We start from the raw sequence: 19,117 nt of genomic DNA on the forward strand, positions 1-19,117 counted from the left end.
GCCTCACGGGCCAGCGACTGGTCTTTCAAGATGCTCCCAAGCGTCTCCAGACATCTTGCTGTCGGCCCACCACGATTGCCAAACACGACGCCTCCTACAACAGGAATCCCAAGAGCCCTACGACAAACGATGCCTGCTTGATGTCTTGCATCTGCGTCGTCGAATCTTTGCGTTGCGTGGGCGCTTGTCTGGTCTCGGCTGGAGGCGTGCGTGGGTCTGATGCAGGTCATCAGTCTCGGCTACACCAGCGCCGCTTTTCATCTCGACTATGCAGCATCACCTCCCCTCTCTCGTATCACACAAATAGCATCGGCATGGGGGTCTGCCGTCATCATCCATCTAGCGACGACTTTCTGCCGTACTTGGTCGAATACCAGATTGTTTATGGACTGCACCTGTGCTAACTGCGTTTACCGTCCCATGATGCTTAGGCTTCCATCCATCCCTTGGTAACCGCCATCACGTCGGGAAGGGAATCGTCACAGGACTCTTGTACCCATTCTTGCCCACCGACCGCACTCCGAAGATGACATTGTCCTTTGACAGCTCGACCGTTGCCGTGCGGACGTCGCCAACAAAAAGGGCATGCGTCCACAGCGGCGCATCCGTCGGTCGCCACACAACCTCGTAGCCCGCGAGATTTGTCGAATTGACCGGATCCCAGAACAGCTGGCTGTCGTTGGAGAGCCACGTTCCATTCACCCTGACATTGTTCACCTTGGCGGGTGCGTTCGCAAGAGACCACATGGCCGCCAGGTCAACCTTGGCCACGCGCGCAATATACTCATAGTCGAGAAACTCGGGCAAGTCGCCGTACTGCACGCCGTCTTCCACCCGCGTATCTTGGTGCTGGTGGTCAAAGTTCTCATTGGGCTCGGTGAAACGCACGGCCGCGTAGCCTGCCTCGAGGAACGGCCGGTGGTCGCCTCCGCGCAGGAATCGATCAAGTCGGTAGATCATGGCGACCCTCATGTCGGTGAACTTGTTGGCTGCTACCTCGGTGATGAACCGCCCCAGCTGGCGTGCCGGAGAGTCGTTCTCGCCGCCAATGCTCAGGCGCTGGGATGCTTGCGCGGGAGTCTCGGTCAAGGGAGGACCCTGGCAGAACAGGCGAACTGTGTTGGGCTCCTCCTCGCCGCGAGACCCGACGGAGCTGCCGACGAGGTCGACGTTAAGCATGCCTTCAACGTTGACACTTGCGTTTTTGAAAGTTTGTGCCATGAATTGGGCGCCCAGGAGCCCCTGTTCCTCGCCCGCCACGGCAGCAAACACAATGGTGGCGGCGGGTTTTCTCTTGGCCAGAACCCGAGCCAGCTCCAGAGCAACTAAAAGCAACCCAGTCAGCTATGCTCAGCCGAATTAACAGAGACGACTACATACCTGCAACACCGCTTGCGTCGTCGTTTGCCCCGGGTTGCTCAGCCTCGTAGTTCATCACGTCCGACACCCTCGTGTCGTAGTGGCCAAGCGTCACATACACTCGCCCAGGCTCCTCGCTACCCTGGAGAGTGGCTTGCACGTTGCTGATCAGCACAGGGAAGGGCACACGACCGCCCGGCTGCTGCACATAGCCGGGTACCTCAACCTTCATCCTCCCGGCCGAAGCATTGGAGTACCGAGACAGTTCAGCGGCGATCCAGTCACGGGCAGCACCGATACCTCGCTTCGGGTCCGTCTGCGACGAAAGCGTGTGCCGGGTGCCGAACGAGATGAGTTTCGCGATGGTTGCCTTGATACGCGCCGCGGAGACCTCAGCGAGCGCGGCCTGGAGCTCAGCATCTGGCTCTTGGGGCTTGAGGACAGAGCCGCCAGCAGCAGACGGGGGCCAATTGGCGTTGGCGCAAGACGTGTAGATGTCTGCATTGGCAGCGAGGGGCGGTGGAAACGTGGGGGTGGTATCGTTGGCGTGGAGACTCGCCGCGGCAGCGAGAGCCGCGGGTGCCAGGAGAGAAAGGACTTTCATGGCGGCAGACAAGAGATGAAGATGCAATGCTGCAAACGTCGTTTCTTGCGATCACCGACCTTGGAACAGCTGCAGACCTTTACTTGTACTGGGTCTCATCCCTGAGCTTCGCCCCCTCCGTCCGTCCAGCGACTTCGGAGACCAGAACACCCCTGTGAGATCACCACTCTCCTCTGCTCGCCCCCTCCTTCTCCGTCGAGCCTAGATAAGAAAGACGTGCTGCACCTTTTGCAGAGGTTACGCCATCGCGTTGCTGAATCGCCAGCCGTCAAACTCGAGAGATCGGCACCGTTGGAGGGTCTTGGCCGGGCCGGCATATGTGGTTGCCCCGCGCCCGCCACCCCGAGACCTTGCTCGACTAGGAAGGTCGGCATGCAGACTGTCGTTCGATGACCCCGGTCGTTGGGTTTGTGGTGGGATTGATGACGAGGACGACAGGACGTCTCATCCGCAATGCTGGGATTGCGGAAATCGGGCCTCATCCTGCTTTAATCCATTGTCTGAGTGCCTCACTGCCTACAGTCCGACTGGCTGTGGGTGACGTGGCTGGGTACATTGGTGCGTACAGCCAAATCCATGACCACAACATGGTCCCCAACATCGAAGCTTACATCTCGCAGCATATAATTAAAGTGAGCCAAGAAGTAGAGTGCAGAGATTTTTGGCGTGTTGAATCTGTAGTAGAATGTTGTCTACATGATAGAACGACATGAAATCCCCCCCTGAAAGCTAACATGTCCGCTTGTGGCCCTATGTGTATGCATATGCATCCACAGTCTCGTACTCTGAAATGGCGCCTTGAGCCTCAGGTTCCCAAGTGCTGCACAGATGCCTCCCGCCACCTATGTTCAACTTGCGTGGTAGCTACAGATGGGGCGTTGATATACTCCCTACTACCTGATCATCTCTTCCCGAGCCCACTGGTCATCGCTGTGGCCCCTCACAGCCTTGAGGTACTTGTTAAAGGCCCCCGATGTCTTGATGACCTGGCTCAGGTGCGGCCAGTCCAGCCTCTCATTCCTGTGCTTGGCGAGCTGACGCGCGGTTCGCAGTGCATTGCGAATCTGCCGCCCATTCATCTCCTCGGCCGCGAGCTCGTCTAGCCGTCGCTCGAGCTCGGGCATATTGACATCTTCTTGCGGCGAGTCCTCGATCATATCGAAAAAGTTGCGCCAGATGGCCTTTCGTGCCTTTTTCGACAGGTTGTCGTAGTGGATGGCAACTTGGATGCGCGACTTGAACGCTTCATCGAACGTTCCGACACGGTTGGAAGTCAGCATGAGGATGCCTTCATAGTACTCAAGGACACGGAGAAACACTGACTTCGCGTTAGTTTTGGCAGAGGACAGAGAGTGCGTGGCTAAATGTGTCTCCCCGAGCACTCACCCGTCACAAGACTGTTTCTCTGCAGGTCAGCCATTGTTCTCTCCTCCAAGAACACATCTGCCTCGTCCAGCAGCAGCACTGACTCTCCGTTAACCGTGTGCATTCATTTCTCCAGAGAAAAGTAGGAACGGAACTCACCACAGTCCCAGATCTTGCCCAAGTGCGACACAGTTTGCAGATAATCCTCGACTTCCTTGGCGTCGGTTCCGATATCTCCACAGGTGACCCGATACAGGGGCTTCTCTGCGATCTCGGCCACGCTACGAGGTGCCTGAGTCAAACCAAACATCCAGCAAGAGGATCAAAATATGGACAAAGTACTCACCTTTCTGCCGTCAGCGTTTTCCCTGTCCCCGGGCTGCCGTGGAGTAAGACAATGAGGCCATTGCCCTTTCCCTTGATGATATCGTCCATTTTCTCGGCTGAGCTTTGGACATCGACCAGCGCGTAGATCATCTCTTTGGTCTTGGGATCGAGAACCAGGCGCTCAAATGCCTTCTTATTCCAGTTGACCGGGAAGAAATTCTCAACATTCAAGTTCACTACAGAAACAAACACGTTAGTGGCGCTCTGTGCTGTGACGCAAAAAGTACATACCCCATTTCTTTTCCTGAAAGCTGAAGCCATATATAGTAGCGGGCAGTAGCATGATCGTGCCTGGCGGGAGGTTCTCCTCGCTGCGGTCGATCCGGGTGGGCCACTTATCAAAAGGCGATAGAGTCCAGTCGTACCGAGGGTGACTGGTCCCTGCGCGATGCATAAGCTGGTACGATGATACATCAACCATGCATGAATCGAGCATCGATCTGCATGGTAGGGACACACTTCAGTGATGTTCAAGTGTTCGAGCGATCAGGGGAAAAGACTTACGTAGTAGTAGCTCCGCGACTTATCCCAGCCCGTGTAGCACTTGTAGACCTGGTCTCTCATGTCCCAGAATTGTCGGCCCCTGGTCTCGAGTGCTTCGATATCGGCCGCTCTCGCAAACTTGATAGGATGTATGGGCAAATCCACGATAGGGGTACGTCCTTCCGCCACCCTATTCATCTTGCCTGTCCAAGACTTCCTGAATAGCTCATTACCGTCGTACTGCCAGGACCAGCCTCCGAAGTCCACTCTGTCTTTTTCAACCTCAGCATAACTATCTAGAACGCATGCCTCGAGGGTGCCACCAGCTCGTCGGCTTATAACCACGTGATTAGGCTTGAAGAGCTTCGTGATATGTTCGGCCGTGATACATCCGTCTTTCAGAAGCTCGTCCGCCTCTTTGTCCTCCTGGCCGTAGTTGTCCTCTATAAAGCTTAACAGCGGCATAAGTACGGATCGATAGGCTAGGCTGGACTCTGCCAAGCTCTCCAACTTCTGACGGTGATGAAAGAGAAACAAGTACGGTGCCTCCATCCGTTGGTAGTCGGACTCTGAGCCGCTTGACTTCCCGGGGCCGCTTGGGAACTCTGCCACTTGTTTCAAGGCTCTCTACAATACAGGAGACACCAATTTGAGCCATTCATGCCTCTCTGTTGCATAGACATGCCTTCTTGGAGCTTGTGTTGAAGACGCGCTTTGGAACGGCGTGCAATCGTACTCCTTGAAGACGATGAAGCATACATCTGGGTGCTTGCTCAGGAAAGCCTCCATGTTGGAGACTTTGATTTTGCCAGCAAGCATGGTGAAGCCAGTATTCGCATCAGTCATTGTCTTTGGCTCATCCTCGTAAGTGAAAGTATCGTGAGGGTGCAGATTATGCGAGCAATGAATCTGGTGCAGGTTATGAACTCGGGGCGGGGGCTCTCGCTGGCTGTCCGAATTACCATGCAAGCCGTGAGACGCTGGCGTGGGATCCGGCTCTGGGGCCCGAGCATAGTTCAGTTGGCGTTGTAGCAGCTCAATGGTATCTAGAAGATAAGCAATGAACTGAGATGTCTCCCGAGACTGGTCCATCACATCGAGATCGAGATGTTTTTCCATGACTTGTGTAAGAGAATCTGCCAGCCCAAGGGTATTCGATGCCTCTCCCTTCGAGGTACTTCCGTCAGAGGATTTTCTTGCTGTTGATACACTCTCCGCCTCACCCTCGTCGCCAGACTTACGCCGGCTTCGTTCGGGAGACTGAGAGGCCGTGTTGACTCCCGGCACAGGCCCTCGCTTTTTCATCAGACTCTGGCGCCACTTGGCGTCGTTCAACGCCTTTGGACGCGCGGCAGAAAATCTGCGGTTAGGCTGTACAGGCTGCCGAGGAAAGGGAGGGGGGCGTGAAAGCGGTCCCTGGATCGGATGCACACGCATAGCCTGTCCAGGACCCATCAGCTTGGGCGGTGGAGGTAAGTTCAACTGAATCTCATCAGGCTTGTTCAATCCTTGGAGAACTACGGTTTGAGTCAGTCAGGAACGAATACTGATCGAGGGTTGAGCAAGCAATGTACAAGCCCGCCATGAAAGAACCCACCCCCTTCTTTCTCAAACCTGCTGCCTATCTTGGATAGCAGATCTCGCTTTTTGGATGACTTGCTGAGGGTATCATCTCTGGAGATGGTAGAGCTGATAAATAGAGTCGATTGCCCTTCACCATCGCTAGATCTGTCACTCATAACGCTTCGAGAATCGCCCGAGTCGCTGTCCTCCTCAACGTCATCGGTGGATTTGTCTGCATGAGCCGAGGCGTTGGCCTCGGCCTTCGAGTTGTCTTTATTTGAATCCATCTGATTGACCGTAAGGTATGCTGAGGTTGCCGCTCGCGGATAGTCAACAATGTGCAGGACGTATTGTAGGAGCCGAATGTCGCGACCATACTTAATGTCTCATCCGAGACGCAATCTGGTTGAGGGGTAAAGCTGGGACAAGGGTGGTATGCAGCCTGAACACGGCTACCTGAGGGAGCCTGATGCAGCTGGCAGAATCCTCATCGAATCCTGGGAACCTGATACTGCTGTGGCCCGGCGCGCGCTTACACAGGTCAGCCAACGAGCCAACCATGCATTTGTCCCCTTTTGCACAGTGTCCAGATATGACTGTGCCGTTGTCGCCCAGCTGACCTCGGTGTCATGATTCTGGCATTTTGGAGTGTCGCTTGACGGATCAGCACCTTGCGTGTCACAAAGACCTCGAATGTTTCCTGGTATGCGTAGACGCTTAATCACATTCTTCATTGACTAGAAATAGTAACTGAGGAGCTAAACCTTTCAACAAATCTTTGGTTTCTCTTCTTGAGCATGGCGCGAAATTTTGGCTTCCTCATCATTCTCTCAGCTCGGCGCCCTTGATCCGTAAAGATGCGTCTCTGATCAAACACCTCATCTGCATCGAGCGAAGTCGATACGGCGAATCGCCAAGATAGAACGGCGATTTTCAGCCCCCCTCTCACTCGACGGCTTATCATTTCCGCGAGGAACTCGACGAAGTGGTCAACCTTGAAGAACTCGTGCTCTTCGTCCTCGTGGCTCGTGGCCAACTCGATCAGACCCATGTCAACCACGAGGAACAAGCGCGGGAGCCTCGTGATACATTGTTCGAAGAGTGCGAACCACTGCTGGACCCCTTTGCACATCTTGAAGTGCTTCATGTTGACAGGATTCACCCCCTCGCTGACAATGCTGGGGTCCAGAGCCAGGGCTTGGGATATGAGCGATCGCAGGATGCCAGATATCGACGGCTTCAAGGGTTCTTCTTCTGATGCAGACGGGAGGGCCCACAAGACAGGATAATCTTTGTCCAGGACGGCATCGAGGAAATCAGCAGCAAAGTCCAGCGAGCTTGAACGAATGCCTTGGCCTTGCGCCAAGAGAAGGGAAGACGAGGGATCGGACACCCAGGACTCAAGTGTCTCAAGCGCCGAGACTGGTATCTGGGTCGGCATTGTTCGCCTCCTCCGGTTCCGCATGGATCTACAGTAGGCCAGGCTCTCTTCCGACTCTGGGGTATCCTCCAAGAGAAGGTAGTTGCGAATGTCTTCGACCTGGCCTTTGCGAAAGAGCTGCTTGTATTCATGTTGAGCCCCGAGCAACGATTCGTTGTATAGGACTTGTTGCTGCTGTTGCACTGTTGATTTTTCAGCCAAAACGTAGGTTTCATAGTCACTGGATGAGCACAAACTCACCAGCCATCATTTCAGTCACCTGCACGAGTGTCTTATCCAAACGATGAATCCGGATGTGCAGGTCCCTTATCTCGGCTTTGGATGCTGCGCTGGCTAGTTCATCCACTCTTCTTGATCTTTCTGTAATTTCTTCAATGACGGGTTTGAAGCTCAGGCTGAATGGTTTAGTGATGGACGAAAGCGAATGCATCACCTTGCCCTTCTTGTACCACCGGACAGCCAGGACGAAGAACTCTAAGATTTTGGCATATACCATGGCGACGGAATCTTGCATGCGCTGCGTCGGGTACAAGACGGAATGCAACTCCGTCCGAGGCAAGACGTCCGCAATCTTGCTCACTGCTTTGGAAATCTCCGTGAGGAGCTCCTCATGATTAAGAACGGCCTAGAGCACGTCAGTTCTGTTGTTGAACAAGTCTATGCCGTGTCCCTTACAATGAATAGAAACTTCATCGCGCCCCAGGCCAGGGAAACGTATTCAGGATGATGCTGGACGAATACATCAAACACGGCTGAGGGAGAGACGCCTGAGTGAGCACTTTGCCGTGCTTAGCTGGTGAATGCAACGGAACTTACTCCCGTAGTACAGGATCCTGGATGAGCAACTCGCAAGCCAGCCCCTCAGCTTCGAAGATTTTATCTTCGCCTCATACTCATCCATCGCGTCTTTGACCGCTTTCTGGACATCTTGCATAGATGTCTTGCCCTGCAGTTGAAGAAGCTTCTGTTCATCGTGGGTGAGCTCCTTCTGGAGGATGACTACCGCACTCTCGAACGCATCTTGAGCAGGGTTCACCCTTCTGCATTGAAGTGCCCCAAAATTAGCTCTTGGTCTCGAGATGGTCTTGCGCAACGAGGAGGGCCAAGCTCTTGATGATGAACGGACCTTGGCTGTGGTTGTCCAATGTACCAGTCAGATAAAGGTTCACGGCCTGGCTGCCCTAACAGAGCTGACAGGTCGAGAGGTGGCGGGGATGGGGTGCGAAGGGCATAGAGATCATGCCTCTCGCGGGTTGATACGGCCATTGGCAAAAACGGTGGAGGAAAAACATCCTCTCAACAACCATGTCCTCTGAAGAGAGAAGGAGGCAAGAGAGGGGAGTGGATGCATGCTGAGGCGATAGACCAGGCCCTCTACATGTACAGCGCCTAGCCCTGTACATGCATGCATGCATCACCCCCAAACTCCAGTCTGAAGCAGCATGGAGGGAGGGCCTGCCAGCGACAACCAACACCATGCGTCTTTGGGGCTGTGCTGGCAAGGCGTAATCGTAGGCACGCGACACCTTTGCGTACCTATCATTAGTGAGTTCGGCATCTTTGGAAGCAAGTTGGGCAAGATGCCTGACCAAATTTCTTTGCAAAAGCCTGGCCTGGGGTGCACCGGGCCACTCCAATCAATGCAGACGCACAACGAAGGAAAGGGTAGCATGCTACCCCAGCGCAATGATAGCTACAAACAAGGGCGCGTACCTTTGAGGTTTAGAGGAGCTGAAATCAAGATGATTGATTGTAAGCAGCCTAGCAAAGTGAAAATTGCCACAAAAAAAAAGAAATGCTCCGAGGCGGATTCGAACTGCCGTCAATGCAGTATTGTAGTAAGAACCACAATGCATCATCCTAACCAACTAGACGATCGAAGCTGGCTGACAGGGGTTTCTCCTTAAGGTACTATGATCCACACGTTCCTGCACTCCGTTTCAACAGCGTCTGTTATTCCCTCTTGTGTCAGTTACTGTACATTGCACGCCAGTCACATCCTTATTAGCTTTCTCATAGAAAGGGGGGGTTCTTCAAAGAATCTGGCTTTTACGCCTGTATGTGTTTAGTCGCTGCAATGTCTTCATATTGTGAGCTGCCGGCTTCACGTGTATGGGGGCAGCTTAGGTACTTCAGCAGCAACCACGGCAAGGATAGCTTCAGCACAGACCACCATCGCTCTCTGGAGCTCTAAGTAGTACCTTAGGTACCTCACCTGGGAACAGAAGCCCTGTGGTGTTGCGACCATTGGGCCCGGTATTGAGTAGTTCTGAGATGACTGGTGTCAACACCACTTTGTCTCTTGTTCGGGGTTAGAAATTATTGTGTAATACTGATGATGTATCACACACAGTTGAGTGCGCCAGTCTTGTCCTAAGGCGCGGCCCCATCGAGATCGTGCGCCCAAGCACACCCAGCCAACGACGTCATCGTGTCGCGCGACAGCCTAGGGCGGGCAACACGCCCCGAGCCGTCATCATTCATCATTACCTACCTTACCTAGGTACCTTCCCGTTGCTTGCCAATAACGACCAACACCAGCCGTTATGAGCTGAGAAGCCCCCCAGTCTACATCATCTCTTGCGGTCCGACAGCATCAGGACAGCACTGAATCGACCTCAGACCCACAGACAATTCTCTCGACGACGTGTTCAAGATGATGTCCTGGCTCGGCATCGGCCGCAAGTCGCGTGAGGATCGCGAACGCGAGCCTCTGCTTCCTCGCTACAACGACGATACGGCTCTGCAGGCGCGTCTACACGAGAAGCTCCATTCATATCAGATGCTACGAGCCATGTCCAAGGGTTACATGCCCATCCAACGAACAGCTCATCACGAACCTTCGCACCTTGCTCTCTGCTGACATTCTCAACCCCGAGACTCCAGACCTCAGCGACTCTGGCCGCGCCTTGGTCATCCACATCCGTCTTTGGCTGAAGCAGTTCATCGAGGTGCTGATACACAAGAATGATCATGATCAAATTCAAGACTTTATCTGGTACCTGAGTAAATCTCGTCTGTCCGTCGACACGTACGACATCAGCGAGCGTGCCTCCCGCATCAAGGTCAAGGCGGATGCCACTGCTGGTAAGAGCTCTTTGACTCCCCGCAAGCGGTGATCTCGCTGACTTGCGCCCTCACAGCCTACAAAAGCCTTCAGACGGTTGGCTCCCTTCTCCTCACGAACTCTGATTTCCGCATCTTTCTCTCCGATCTGGGCACTGTCGGCCGCGAAGTCTTTCGCGATACTGCCTTTACGCTAGCCGATGTTTCTAAACAGGTCGGCAAGCAGGTGGCACCATCAAAAGAAGACGAAGAAGCCCTCAAGCACCCAAATGGCGATTTTCACAAACCGCCATCGAAAGATGAGATCCAGCACGAAGCTGTCGAGGTATCTTCAGTCGTCGCAGATGGTGCTGCCAAGGTCGCGAGTGAAGCAGGACAGAGCCTCACAGAGCACATCACCGGCGAGGAACAGGAAAGTCTAGTGAACCGCCTGAAGAAATCGGTTCTGAAGCTTCAAAAGACCAGAGACTACTCGGATTCCGTTTCGACCATATCTCTGCTCGTCCGTCGCTACCTCCTCGTCTACTCGCATGCTGTTGCCGATGTAGCGCATGCCGCGGAGGAAGACATTGACAAGAATCCCGAAGCAGACAAGGCCTTACACAACTTCTGGCTTTTCCTGTCGTCTCTCGGTGACCGAAAAGAATGGGACGAAGTGGAGCGCACATTCAATGAGGTCGTTGAGCATGGCCGGAGCGATCCCGAGTTTGACCAGCTGGTTCGCCAGATTGGCAACCTTATCCAAGATTTGCTGACGGACCCTGACTTCTTCGACCATGCAGAGGAGAGGTTCAAGGAGCTGCGAGCCAAATCCAGCCAGCTGACGTCCGAGTCATCCATTCGTGATGCACTCGACGCATTCCTCGATCGCTTGCATCGAGCTTTGCACTCGGTCTTTGAGGATGCCGACATCAAGAAACTCGTTCACACGTCCCAACGTATCATCAAGATCCTCTCTCCCGCACACCAATACACTAACGGGGAGCTCGTTACTGACTCGATCAATGTCTTTATCCCGCTACTCGTCCAGGCCATCCAATACGTTCCTATTCCCCGTCTTGAGGTCTCCACGCCAGCCGTCGATCTTCTGATTGAGAATCTCATTCTCGAGCCAGGACGCACCATCAACTCGTCATCCTTCTTGCCTTTTAAGCTCAACATTTCGACCAAGAACGACGTCGAAATCCGAAAGGCTCGCTTCCGCACCACGTCTTCCGTCTCGACTGTTATGAGAATCACAATTTCAGGCCTGTCCATTGCCGCCGAACAGCTCGGATACTGGCTTCGTCTTCACTCGGGCATTCTGCGTCTGGCCGATGCAGGTATTGCGGGTTTCCGCCTTGATGAGCGAGGCATCGACGTTGCCATCGACGTCGAGATTGGCAAGGAGCGTCTAGAAAAGGTCCTAGCGCTTCGTGCTGTTCGCGTCCGCATCCACCACCTAGACTACGAGCTGTCGAAGAGCAAATTCTCCTTCTTCGCTTGGGTTCTGAAGCCGTTCATCCGCCCCATCGTTCGCGCCGCCCTTGAAGTTCAGATCGCGCGATCAATTGCCGAGGCGATTCACTTCGCCAACCGTGAATTCCTCTTCGCCCGCGAGAGGCTCCGTGCCACTCGTATCGCCGAGCCACAGGATCTCTGGACATTCATCAAGGCCGTCATGTCCAGACTTGTCCCGGAAGAAGATCCCGACCTTTTCACGCGCGTGGGTGTGGCCCAGCCCGGCAAGGGCGTCTTCAAGGGAGTGTATGCGCCTGGCAGTTTGGTCAAGTTGTGGAACGAAGAGGCAAGTCTGGCTCAAGAGAGGGTCTACGAGTACGACCAAGGCGGATGGCGCAATGACATTTTTGACGTCACTGCAACGAGCATTTGATTTCAGTATGGCCTGCACGACTTACACGAAATGGTTTCACTCAATGCCTCGGAGTTTTGCGGTTTCGGACTGAGTAAGTAACAAAATGCGTCCCAACGAGACGCGGAGCGGGCGTTCATCTTGTACTCACTCTCTTATTATGTCTCCATCTTCAAGCTTTTGTCTATCTGCGCTCTATCACGGGTTTTCTTTCTTGGGTGTTGTCCTTCCCGGTTCAATGTACAAATGACGCTTCTCCATGGCCAGGACGGCACTTCAGCGGGTTGCTGGACAGCCCTTCCCAGATTCTCAGATACGCACTTGCCACTGGCATCTGAACTCCGTACCCAACCCCACCCCAAAGCCATGCCATGGGACGCAGACACCCATCACGACCAAACTCCACCCAAAACATCAAACCCACACAACGCCCACCTGAATTGATTCAGCTGCAAATCCCTCACACCCCATCCCGCCGTCCCAGTCAAAAACCGCGCGACCTCGAATTGCCGTCATCAGCGAGGTCGGTTAGCTCAGTTGGTTAGAGCGTGGTACTAATAATGCCAAGGTCATGAGTTCGACCCTCATACTGACCATGATTTACCTTTTGTTGGCGTCGCAACTCTTCAGTGGCGACGGGTCGGACTTTTTCCTGGTGTCGGGCGTTGCTGGTGCGCGCGCAGGTGGTGGTTTGGGGATGAGTTGCCAATGACGGTCGGGTCTAGGTTGTCAGGCGAGCCTCACTGAGCATGGAAGTTGACGAGGCGCCGGGCTCTTTTTTGCAAGGAAATGCGATGATTTGTCTGACTTGTCTTGAGATGTCTCGGCGTTTATCGACTGTGAGCACCAAAGAGTAACACGGAATATAGCCCTCAGGGGGGGGGGGGGGGGGGGATGGAACGTCACTCGTAGTGATCATGCACGTCGCCCGCGCTATGAACATCACGGGCTAGCTAGCTATCTCTCTTAAATCATATGGCGACTGGCCCCGATGGACTAGGTCATTACAGTGCTTGGGTATTTATTCTTCATTCATCTCGAGGCAACCAGGTAATCGTCAGACATGCCGGAATCATCATCATCATATCGTCGTGTGGACCAAGTAGCCCATTATCATGACCCATTATACCCCCCTCTTCCCAAAACGCCTTGATCCTTACAAACGTAGAGGTTCCAAAATTCACATCCAGATACGCCTGTTCCTCTCGGCCTCTCGTTTCTGCTGCACCCATTTCTGGTACGTGTTTGGCAGCCGCGGGTACTGCAGCTGCTCCCACTCGGTGTCCTGCGGAACGAGCGGGAACGCGTATTTGGCGCGCAACACGCCGTCGACCGTCTCGAAGTCGTGATCCTCGTCAGAGATGGATTCCTCGTCGTCCATGTCGGCCGTATCGACAATCGTGGCGTGCTGCTTCTGGAACACTTGCTTCTCCAGTGCGGCAAGCACGGCATCCTTGACAGCCTGGGCCACTGTGTAGGTGTCGGTGGCAATCTCTGGGGTCGGCTGCACCATATTTCCCCCTGATGCCGTGTTCGCTCCGTCATCCGCGCCATGGGTATCCTTGGTTTCGCTTGTCTCTTTGACCTTGGTCATGATGACTACCCCCTTGGCTGCCGGCTCAGTCGTCTTTGCTGCGGTGACAGAGACCGCTTCATGGTGTGTATGGATTTCCAGCGGCAGATCGGTCGTGGCCGTCCTCGCGTCAAGATCTGGTCGCTCCAATATCGCCCGAAGACTCTTCTTCGTCTCATCGGTCACGGGTCGGTCGGCCATCTTGGCGGCCTCCAGCCCGAGCCTCGAGCTTGGTGCGCTGACCAGCACGCGAATAGCGTAATCCCACCGCTCTTGGAGCAAGAACATCTTCCCACGCAGCCACTGGTACGTCCAAATGTTTTGCGGACGACCTGGCCGAGCCAAGAACTCGTGCTGCAGCTGTGCGTAAGCCGTCAAGGCCCCCGTCCGGTTGGTGGTCAACTCGTAAATGTGCGCGAGATGGCGAAGGATGTTGCGTATGCGCCTGTCATTCTCGGAGGATGTCGAATCGTTGCGCAGGTCAGCCACGGCGTCGCGGGCAATCTCAAGGCACTTTCGGTATTCGTACGAGGCCTCGTCCAGCTGTTGGGAACTCAGCAGGCTGTGGGCGAGCTCCATACGAGAGTCCAGCGTTGTCTCTGGCGGCCTTCGGTCGCTTGATTCCCGGGAGCACATCTCACGCAAGACCTCAACGGCCTCGTCCCACCTACATAAAGACTGCAGGGCACTGGCGTGGTCGTTCATGTTCCTCAGGCTGGCAGCACTGCAGGGTCCGTATTTGACCCTGTGCCCGTCCAGGACGGGCTGAAATCTGCGGCACATGCGGACAACCTTGGCGTACTGCCCGAGGCGCATATATGTCAAGCGGGCAAGCTTCAGTGTCCATTCGCCATTGGCGTAATGCAGAAGATCTGCTGCCAGGTCCATCTGGTCCAACTCGGCGCCAGCTTGCTCGTGCAAGCAGCGTTCGGACAAGCACATGACGATATTGTAGTCAATGGCTGCCTTTTCTTCCGGCCCAAAGGCAGGCCTAAACTCGTTCCACTTGCGCGCTATTCGGTATGCAGCCTCGGCTTCCTCGTACTTGTCTTGGTTCACGAGCATGCTGGCTAGGTCTCGTTGGGCTTCGATGGTCATCGGATGGTGTGTGCCCCGCGTTCGTACCAGAGTAGGAACCAGACTGCGAAGTAGCTTCTCGCCTTCAGGCCACGAGTGCGTGTAGTAGTAGATCTCGCCGAGTTCTCGCATGGAAAGGGTATTGAAGTCGAGACAGCGCTGCGTGAGGGAGGCCCAGCTGACTCGCCACGACTTGGTTTGTGTTCTGGCTTCCTCCAGCATGGCTTCGGCAGTCAAGGCGATTTCTTCGGCTTCAGCCAAGTCGCCCATCTCGTTTCTTCGGACAAGAGAGTCGCCGAGAAGCAAGACGGCCCGCATGAGATAGGGCTCTCGATCGCGGGATTTCGGGAGAGAGGTGAAACACTCGTGGGCGATGCGGAGATGGGCGATGGCCGAACTCCAGTCAGAAGGGGTCTGGTTGCGGAAACAGTGCCCCAGGGCCAATGCGACGAGGCCTTCCATATGAGGCGAAGAAGCGACCTTTGAAGCGATGTTGGTGAGGACGAGGGCGGTGATCCACTTGCTCCTCATCTTGAGCAACTCCGCTGTGGCCAGGAGGGAGAGTACTGGAGGGGTTTCGACTCGACGCCTCACGGCCTTGGATAGCCTCGAGGCGGACATTGGGGGCCACGCGGTCTTGTTCTCTGGCACCTGATCTGGGAATCGTGGTTGTTGGTGTTGTTGAGATTGCGTCAGTCAGTTGCGTGCCGTTGTGATGCTCGTGCTCATGTCAGAGATGGGATGGGGACACGATCAATCGCTCTGGCGTCTGGGCGGCTGCACCCCAACGACAGCTCTCCCCTGGTGACGCGTCACCCGGAGCCTCCTTGTTGGGTCTCGTGAGCAGACTTGCCCAGCCAAAGCCGATGAGTTTCCTAGAAAACCGATTTTTGTGAAGGTACGTCGTTCGGATGCTGCGGGATCCCACTGTGCCCGCCCAACAAAGCCGGCCTCGTTGGGGATCCTATGTTATGGTAGTAGGTGAAAGGTGATACTGCACGTGCTTGGTGCGCGCAGATGCGATGCGTCTCGTATGCGCGACCGTGTGTGAGGTGTTGGTAGGAGAATGGCTTCTCATAGAGGCATCCTTTCACAGCGTTATGAAGGAAAAAAGGTAAGGCAAGACACCTGAGATGGATGAGGTTGTATCGCTCTGTTTAGGCTGCCAGGCGGGGCGACGGAGGCGGGCTGGGACTGCGACTGTGACTGAAAGGGAAGAGGATGAGAGACAGCATGGCCATTCAACCAATCGTGTGCCTGCATTCACCAGCCCCAACATCGAGCTCAGCTCCTGCCTCAGATTGGGTCATCGCTGCCTGCCAGCGACCTTGATGGAGGCTATATGGGTTGAGGTCAGTTGTCTAGAGAATTGTCCAGAGGACCAGAGGATGAGAACTTGACAATTGTCAAGGGCAGCATTCGCACTTGTCTCCCCGTACCTACCTTACCTTAAGGTAAGGTAAGGCAAGGTACCTAGGTAGGTACCTTGCAATCACGGCTGCAGCACGCAGAGGGTAGAGGCTAGCAACTGCCGGCGCCTGGTAGGGGCTGGGAAGTGGGTCATCAGCCCTATTTTGTTAAGGTACCATATTCTGTGATTAGTCCCCAATGCCTTTTGTATGAAACAAGACGTCTACCGATTAGTAACTTTAAGAAGGAGATGATGAAGAGTATACCATCCCTTTAGTGCCCGAATGTGACCTCAGTACTTCGTATAATCGATAGTCAAGTGGCAGAAAACATATGTCGTCGCTAATTGAATCCAAGGACATAGCGAACTATACATCTAGATGCGTGTGCATGACCTGTGTTCCACAGACGTACCCGCCCTCAATCATGTACTGACCTAGGACCTGCATGCATGTAGATCAAAGCTCTTTAGGTAGGCGGTGATCATTTGATGTACTGAGGCCAAATTTGGGCACGAAAGGGATGAAGATGGTCATGGTCAGGTGAGATCAGCAAAAAGGTCGACGAGGGCAGGATTCGAACCTGCGCCACCGAAGTGAATAGATTTCTAGTCTATCGCATTAGACCACTCTGCCACCTCGCCTGTTGGAAAACCGACCAAAAATGAGCTGTACATGGCCCCTACAGAGGCCGGCCATTGTCTCAGATCGGAGTGGGCCTCTTTTGTTCTCGGCTCCTGTTCTCAACGACAATTGATGACATGTAGCGACCTACACGCGCGTGACGGTGTGAAGCCAACGTATTCCACAATGGCCTGGAGGCCGCATCGTGTACTGACCCCCCTGGCGATTGCAAGGAAGTCAATGTCTATGGCCTCAGCCCGGAGAATGGCCAGCCCGAATCCGCCGTGGCTTCAATCAGTATTCGATGACTGTACGGCGGCACCGAAGCTATTCGCCTGGACGCCTGCCAACATCAGCTCGCGAACCCAGGCCCTGTCTCAGACTCGAGCCTCCGGGAGCCAGGTTCCAACAGCTTCTGAGAAGACTCGTCGCATCTTTGTCCTCGGAGTCGGCAACCTAGGCGTCCTCTTCGCCACGTCGCTGGCAAAACTTGCGCCGCGCCCGCCCATCACCCTTGTCGTCCACAGAAAGGAGCTCCTCGAGCAGTGGGCATCGGATCCCAGCCTCAAAATCTCCCGCAATGGCGTGTCAGAGCGCATGACCGGCTTTGACATCGAGTGGTGGACTGACCAGAAACCGGACCACGGTGTGGTCAAACACGTCGCTGACGGCGGCGCCATCCCGAACCTCGTCGTCACCACCAAAGCATCCGCCGCGCTGCCCGAGGTTGACCGCCTCCGCCGCTACCTTGACGAAGACTCAGTTGTCGCATTTGCACAGAATGGCATGTGCAAGCTCTGGCCCCCGCACGGGCGTGCGTATACTTCTCACCGCTACGCGTCGCGCCCACCGCCGAGCTGGCTCGCCTGCGTGACAACGCACGGTGTTACCTCGAGGGGCCGCTACACGAGCGAGCATGCCTCGGTGGCGGACCTCAAAATCGGTTCCGTGCTGTCCGGCCCGCGAGGTGGCCCATCGTCGACATACCTCGCGGAGCAGCTGGCGCGAGCGCCCTTCCTCCACGGTCAACAGGTGATGCGCGCAGAGCTGTGGACACTGCAGCTCGAGAAGCTCGTTGTCAACTGCATCATCAATCCTCTGACCGCTCTTTTACGTTGCAAGAACGGCTATCTCTTCGAAAAACCCGAAGGTCCCCTGATGCGACTTATCGACGTCCTACTAGCCGAGGCAAGCGCTGTCTTGCAACAGGTCATCCAACATCCTAGCAGCGATGCTATCTTGGATGATGCGCAAAATACAACATCGGTCAATGATCGTCAGATGCTCCTGGAGCGCTTCAGCCAAACACAGCTTAAACAGATGCTGCTGGTTGTGGGTCACAAGGTTCGTGACAACACTAGCTCCATGTTACAGGACGTCCGTGCCGGCCGCCAGACGGAGATCCAAGATTTCAACGGTTGGCTCGTTGACATGGCTGCTTTTCTTGATCCAGGCTTGGACACATCGAACCACGAACTGCTCATAGAGCTAGTCGAGAACGGTGTCGACGTGGACGAAACGTCGATCGAGAGTCACTTCCCAGTTCTAAGCGGTCAAGTATAGCGACAGAGAATTCGTCCAGACTGTACATGTAGACAAAGGAGAATCGACAGGTCGCACCCCATTCATCGGCACTCGCATCCGGAGTGTCATAAAAGGTCAGCTATGATCGGTCTAAAAACGGAGGAGCCAGGGCCACTCCCACCTCGTCTGTGTCTCCACAGGATGAGCATCACCATGGGGACCTCCCCGACGGCAAGGACTCTTTTTGGGTGTCGGAGTACCCAAGATGCCAGGAGACCTCCCAAAATAACCGTACAATCACACTACTCGAACAGGATCGCAGTAGCCATGGTAGATGGAGAACAGATACCAGATGCTTCATCAGGTGTATGCTCATCTGGAGGTAAAGGGAGCTGCTTCTTGACAGCTTATTCAGAGGTCGACAACGCCTTTCTACGTTCACATTCCTCACAGCCTATGCCTGGCGCTTCGTGGTACCTGTCTAACGTAGCAGATTAAGGCTGGTTACACCCTGCCTACCTTCCATGCACACACAGTCTGGCATACCCAATACCAGAGGGCTGCCAGCTCAGCCTGGCTCCCATCCCCGAGATTCCGAACTCCAACGGGTTTTGGTCACGAATGGGAGATGCTAGCAGGCATTCGGCTGCGACGCAATCTTGCTTCTCTGCGGGGCAGGTTACTGTAGCTGGCGCCATCAGAAATCCCTCTCCCGCGTCCATCACCCATTCAAAGCCACCGCCTGTACGTACGTACCGCGTCACCCATCTAACCACGCCCCCTGTCCGTC

At 54.7% G+C, this 19,117-nt stretch overlaps 6 protein-coding genes and 3 non-coding genes across 9 annotated transcripts; 3 read left to right on the forward strand and 6 right to left on the reverse strand.

Moving 5' to 3' along the window:
* Nucleotides 1-459: 459 nt before the first annotated feature.
* VDAG_10297 (peptidase M28) lies at nt 460-1,963 on the reverse strand (the record flags this gene model as incomplete). The annotated part of the gene is made up of 2 exons (XM_009659766.1): nt 460-1,325; nt 1,381-1,963. 2 exons carry the CDS (start codon nt 1,961-1,963, stop codon nt 460-462), a joined length of 1,449 nt encoding a protein of 482 aa, XP_009658061.1.
* An 893-nt stretch (nt 1,964-2,856) lies between these two features.
* Nucleotides 2,857-6,048, reverse strand: VDAG_10298 (uncharacterized protein; the record flags this gene model as incomplete). The annotated part of the gene is made up of 7 exons (XM_009659767.1): nt 2,857-3,281; nt 3,350-3,433; nt 3,488-3,609; nt 3,675-3,924; nt 4,216-4,825; nt 4,880-5,715; nt 5,796-6,048. The coding sequence occupies 7 exons, from the start codon at nt 6,046-6,048 to the stop codon at nt 2,857-2,859; spliced, it is 2,580 nt and encodes an 859-aa protein (XP_009658062.1).
* Nucleotides 6,049-6,491: 443 nt separating this feature from the next.
* VDAG_10299 (uncharacterized protein) lies at nt 6,492-8,468 on the reverse strand (the record flags this gene model as incomplete). The annotated part of the gene is made up of 6 exons (XM_009659768.1): nt 6,492-7,384; nt 7,443-7,597; nt 7,652-7,827; nt 7,878-7,969; nt 8,019-8,242; nt 8,389-8,468. 6 exons carry the CDS (start codon nt 8,466-8,468, stop codon nt 6,492-6,494), a joined length of 1,620 nt encoding a protein of 539 aa, XP_009658063.1.
* A 530-nt stretch (nt 8,469-8,998) lies between these two features.
* VDAG_20266 lies at nt 8,999-9,085 on the reverse strand. The gene has a single exon. It is a non-coding gene; the product is annotated as a tRNA-His (tRNA).
* A 773-nt stretch (nt 9,086-9,858) lies between these two features.
* VDAG_10300 (uncharacterized protein) lies at nt 9,859-12,141 on the forward strand (the record flags this gene model as incomplete). Its single annotated transcript, XM_009659769.1, has 3 exons — nt 9,859-10,006; nt 10,089-10,289; nt 10,346-12,141. The coding sequence occupies 3 exons, from the start codon at nt 9,859-9,861 to the stop codon at nt 12,139-12,141; spliced, it is 2,145 nt and encodes a 714-aa protein (XP_009658064.1).
* Nucleotides 12,142-12,642: 501 nt separating this feature from the next.
* VDAG_20267 lies at nt 12,643-12,716 on the forward strand. Its single transcript has one exon. It is a non-coding gene; the product is annotated as a tRNA-Ile (tRNA).
* Nucleotides 12,717-13,185: 469 nt separating this feature from the next.
* On the reverse strand, nt 13,186-15,301 carry VDAG_10301 (uncharacterized protein; the record flags this gene model as incomplete). Its single annotated transcript, XM_009659770.1, has 1 exon — nt 13,186-15,301. The coding sequence occupies one exon, from the start codon at nt 15,299-15,301 to the stop codon at nt 13,301-13,303; it is 2,001 nt and encodes a 666-aa protein (XP_009658065.1). The 3' UTR covers nt 13,186-13,300.
* Nucleotides 15,302-16,741: 1,440 nt separating this feature from the next.
* VDAG_20268 lies at nt 16,742-16,823 on the reverse strand. The gene has a single exon. It is a non-coding gene; the product is annotated as a tRNA-Ser (tRNA).
* A 244-nt stretch (nt 16,824-17,067) lies between these two features.
* On the forward strand, nt 17,068-18,366 carry VDAG_10302 (uncharacterized protein; the record flags this gene model as incomplete). Its single annotated transcript, XM_009659771.1, has 1 exon — nt 17,068-18,366. One exon carries the CDS (start codon nt 17,068-17,070, stop codon nt 18,364-18,366), a length of 1,299 nt encoding a protein of 432 aa, XP_009658066.1.
* Nucleotides 18,367-19,117: the final 751 nt, after the last annotated feature.

The sequence above is a fragment of the Verticillium dahliae genome, genomic scaffold, assembly GCF_000150675.1.
Source record: "Verticillium dahliae VdLs.17 supercont1.37 genomic scaffold, whole genome shotgun sequence".
In the NCBI taxonomy this organism is placed as follows: Eukaryota; Fungi; Ascomycota; class Sordariomycetes; order Glomerellales; family Plectosphaerellaceae; genus Verticillium; species Verticillium dahliae.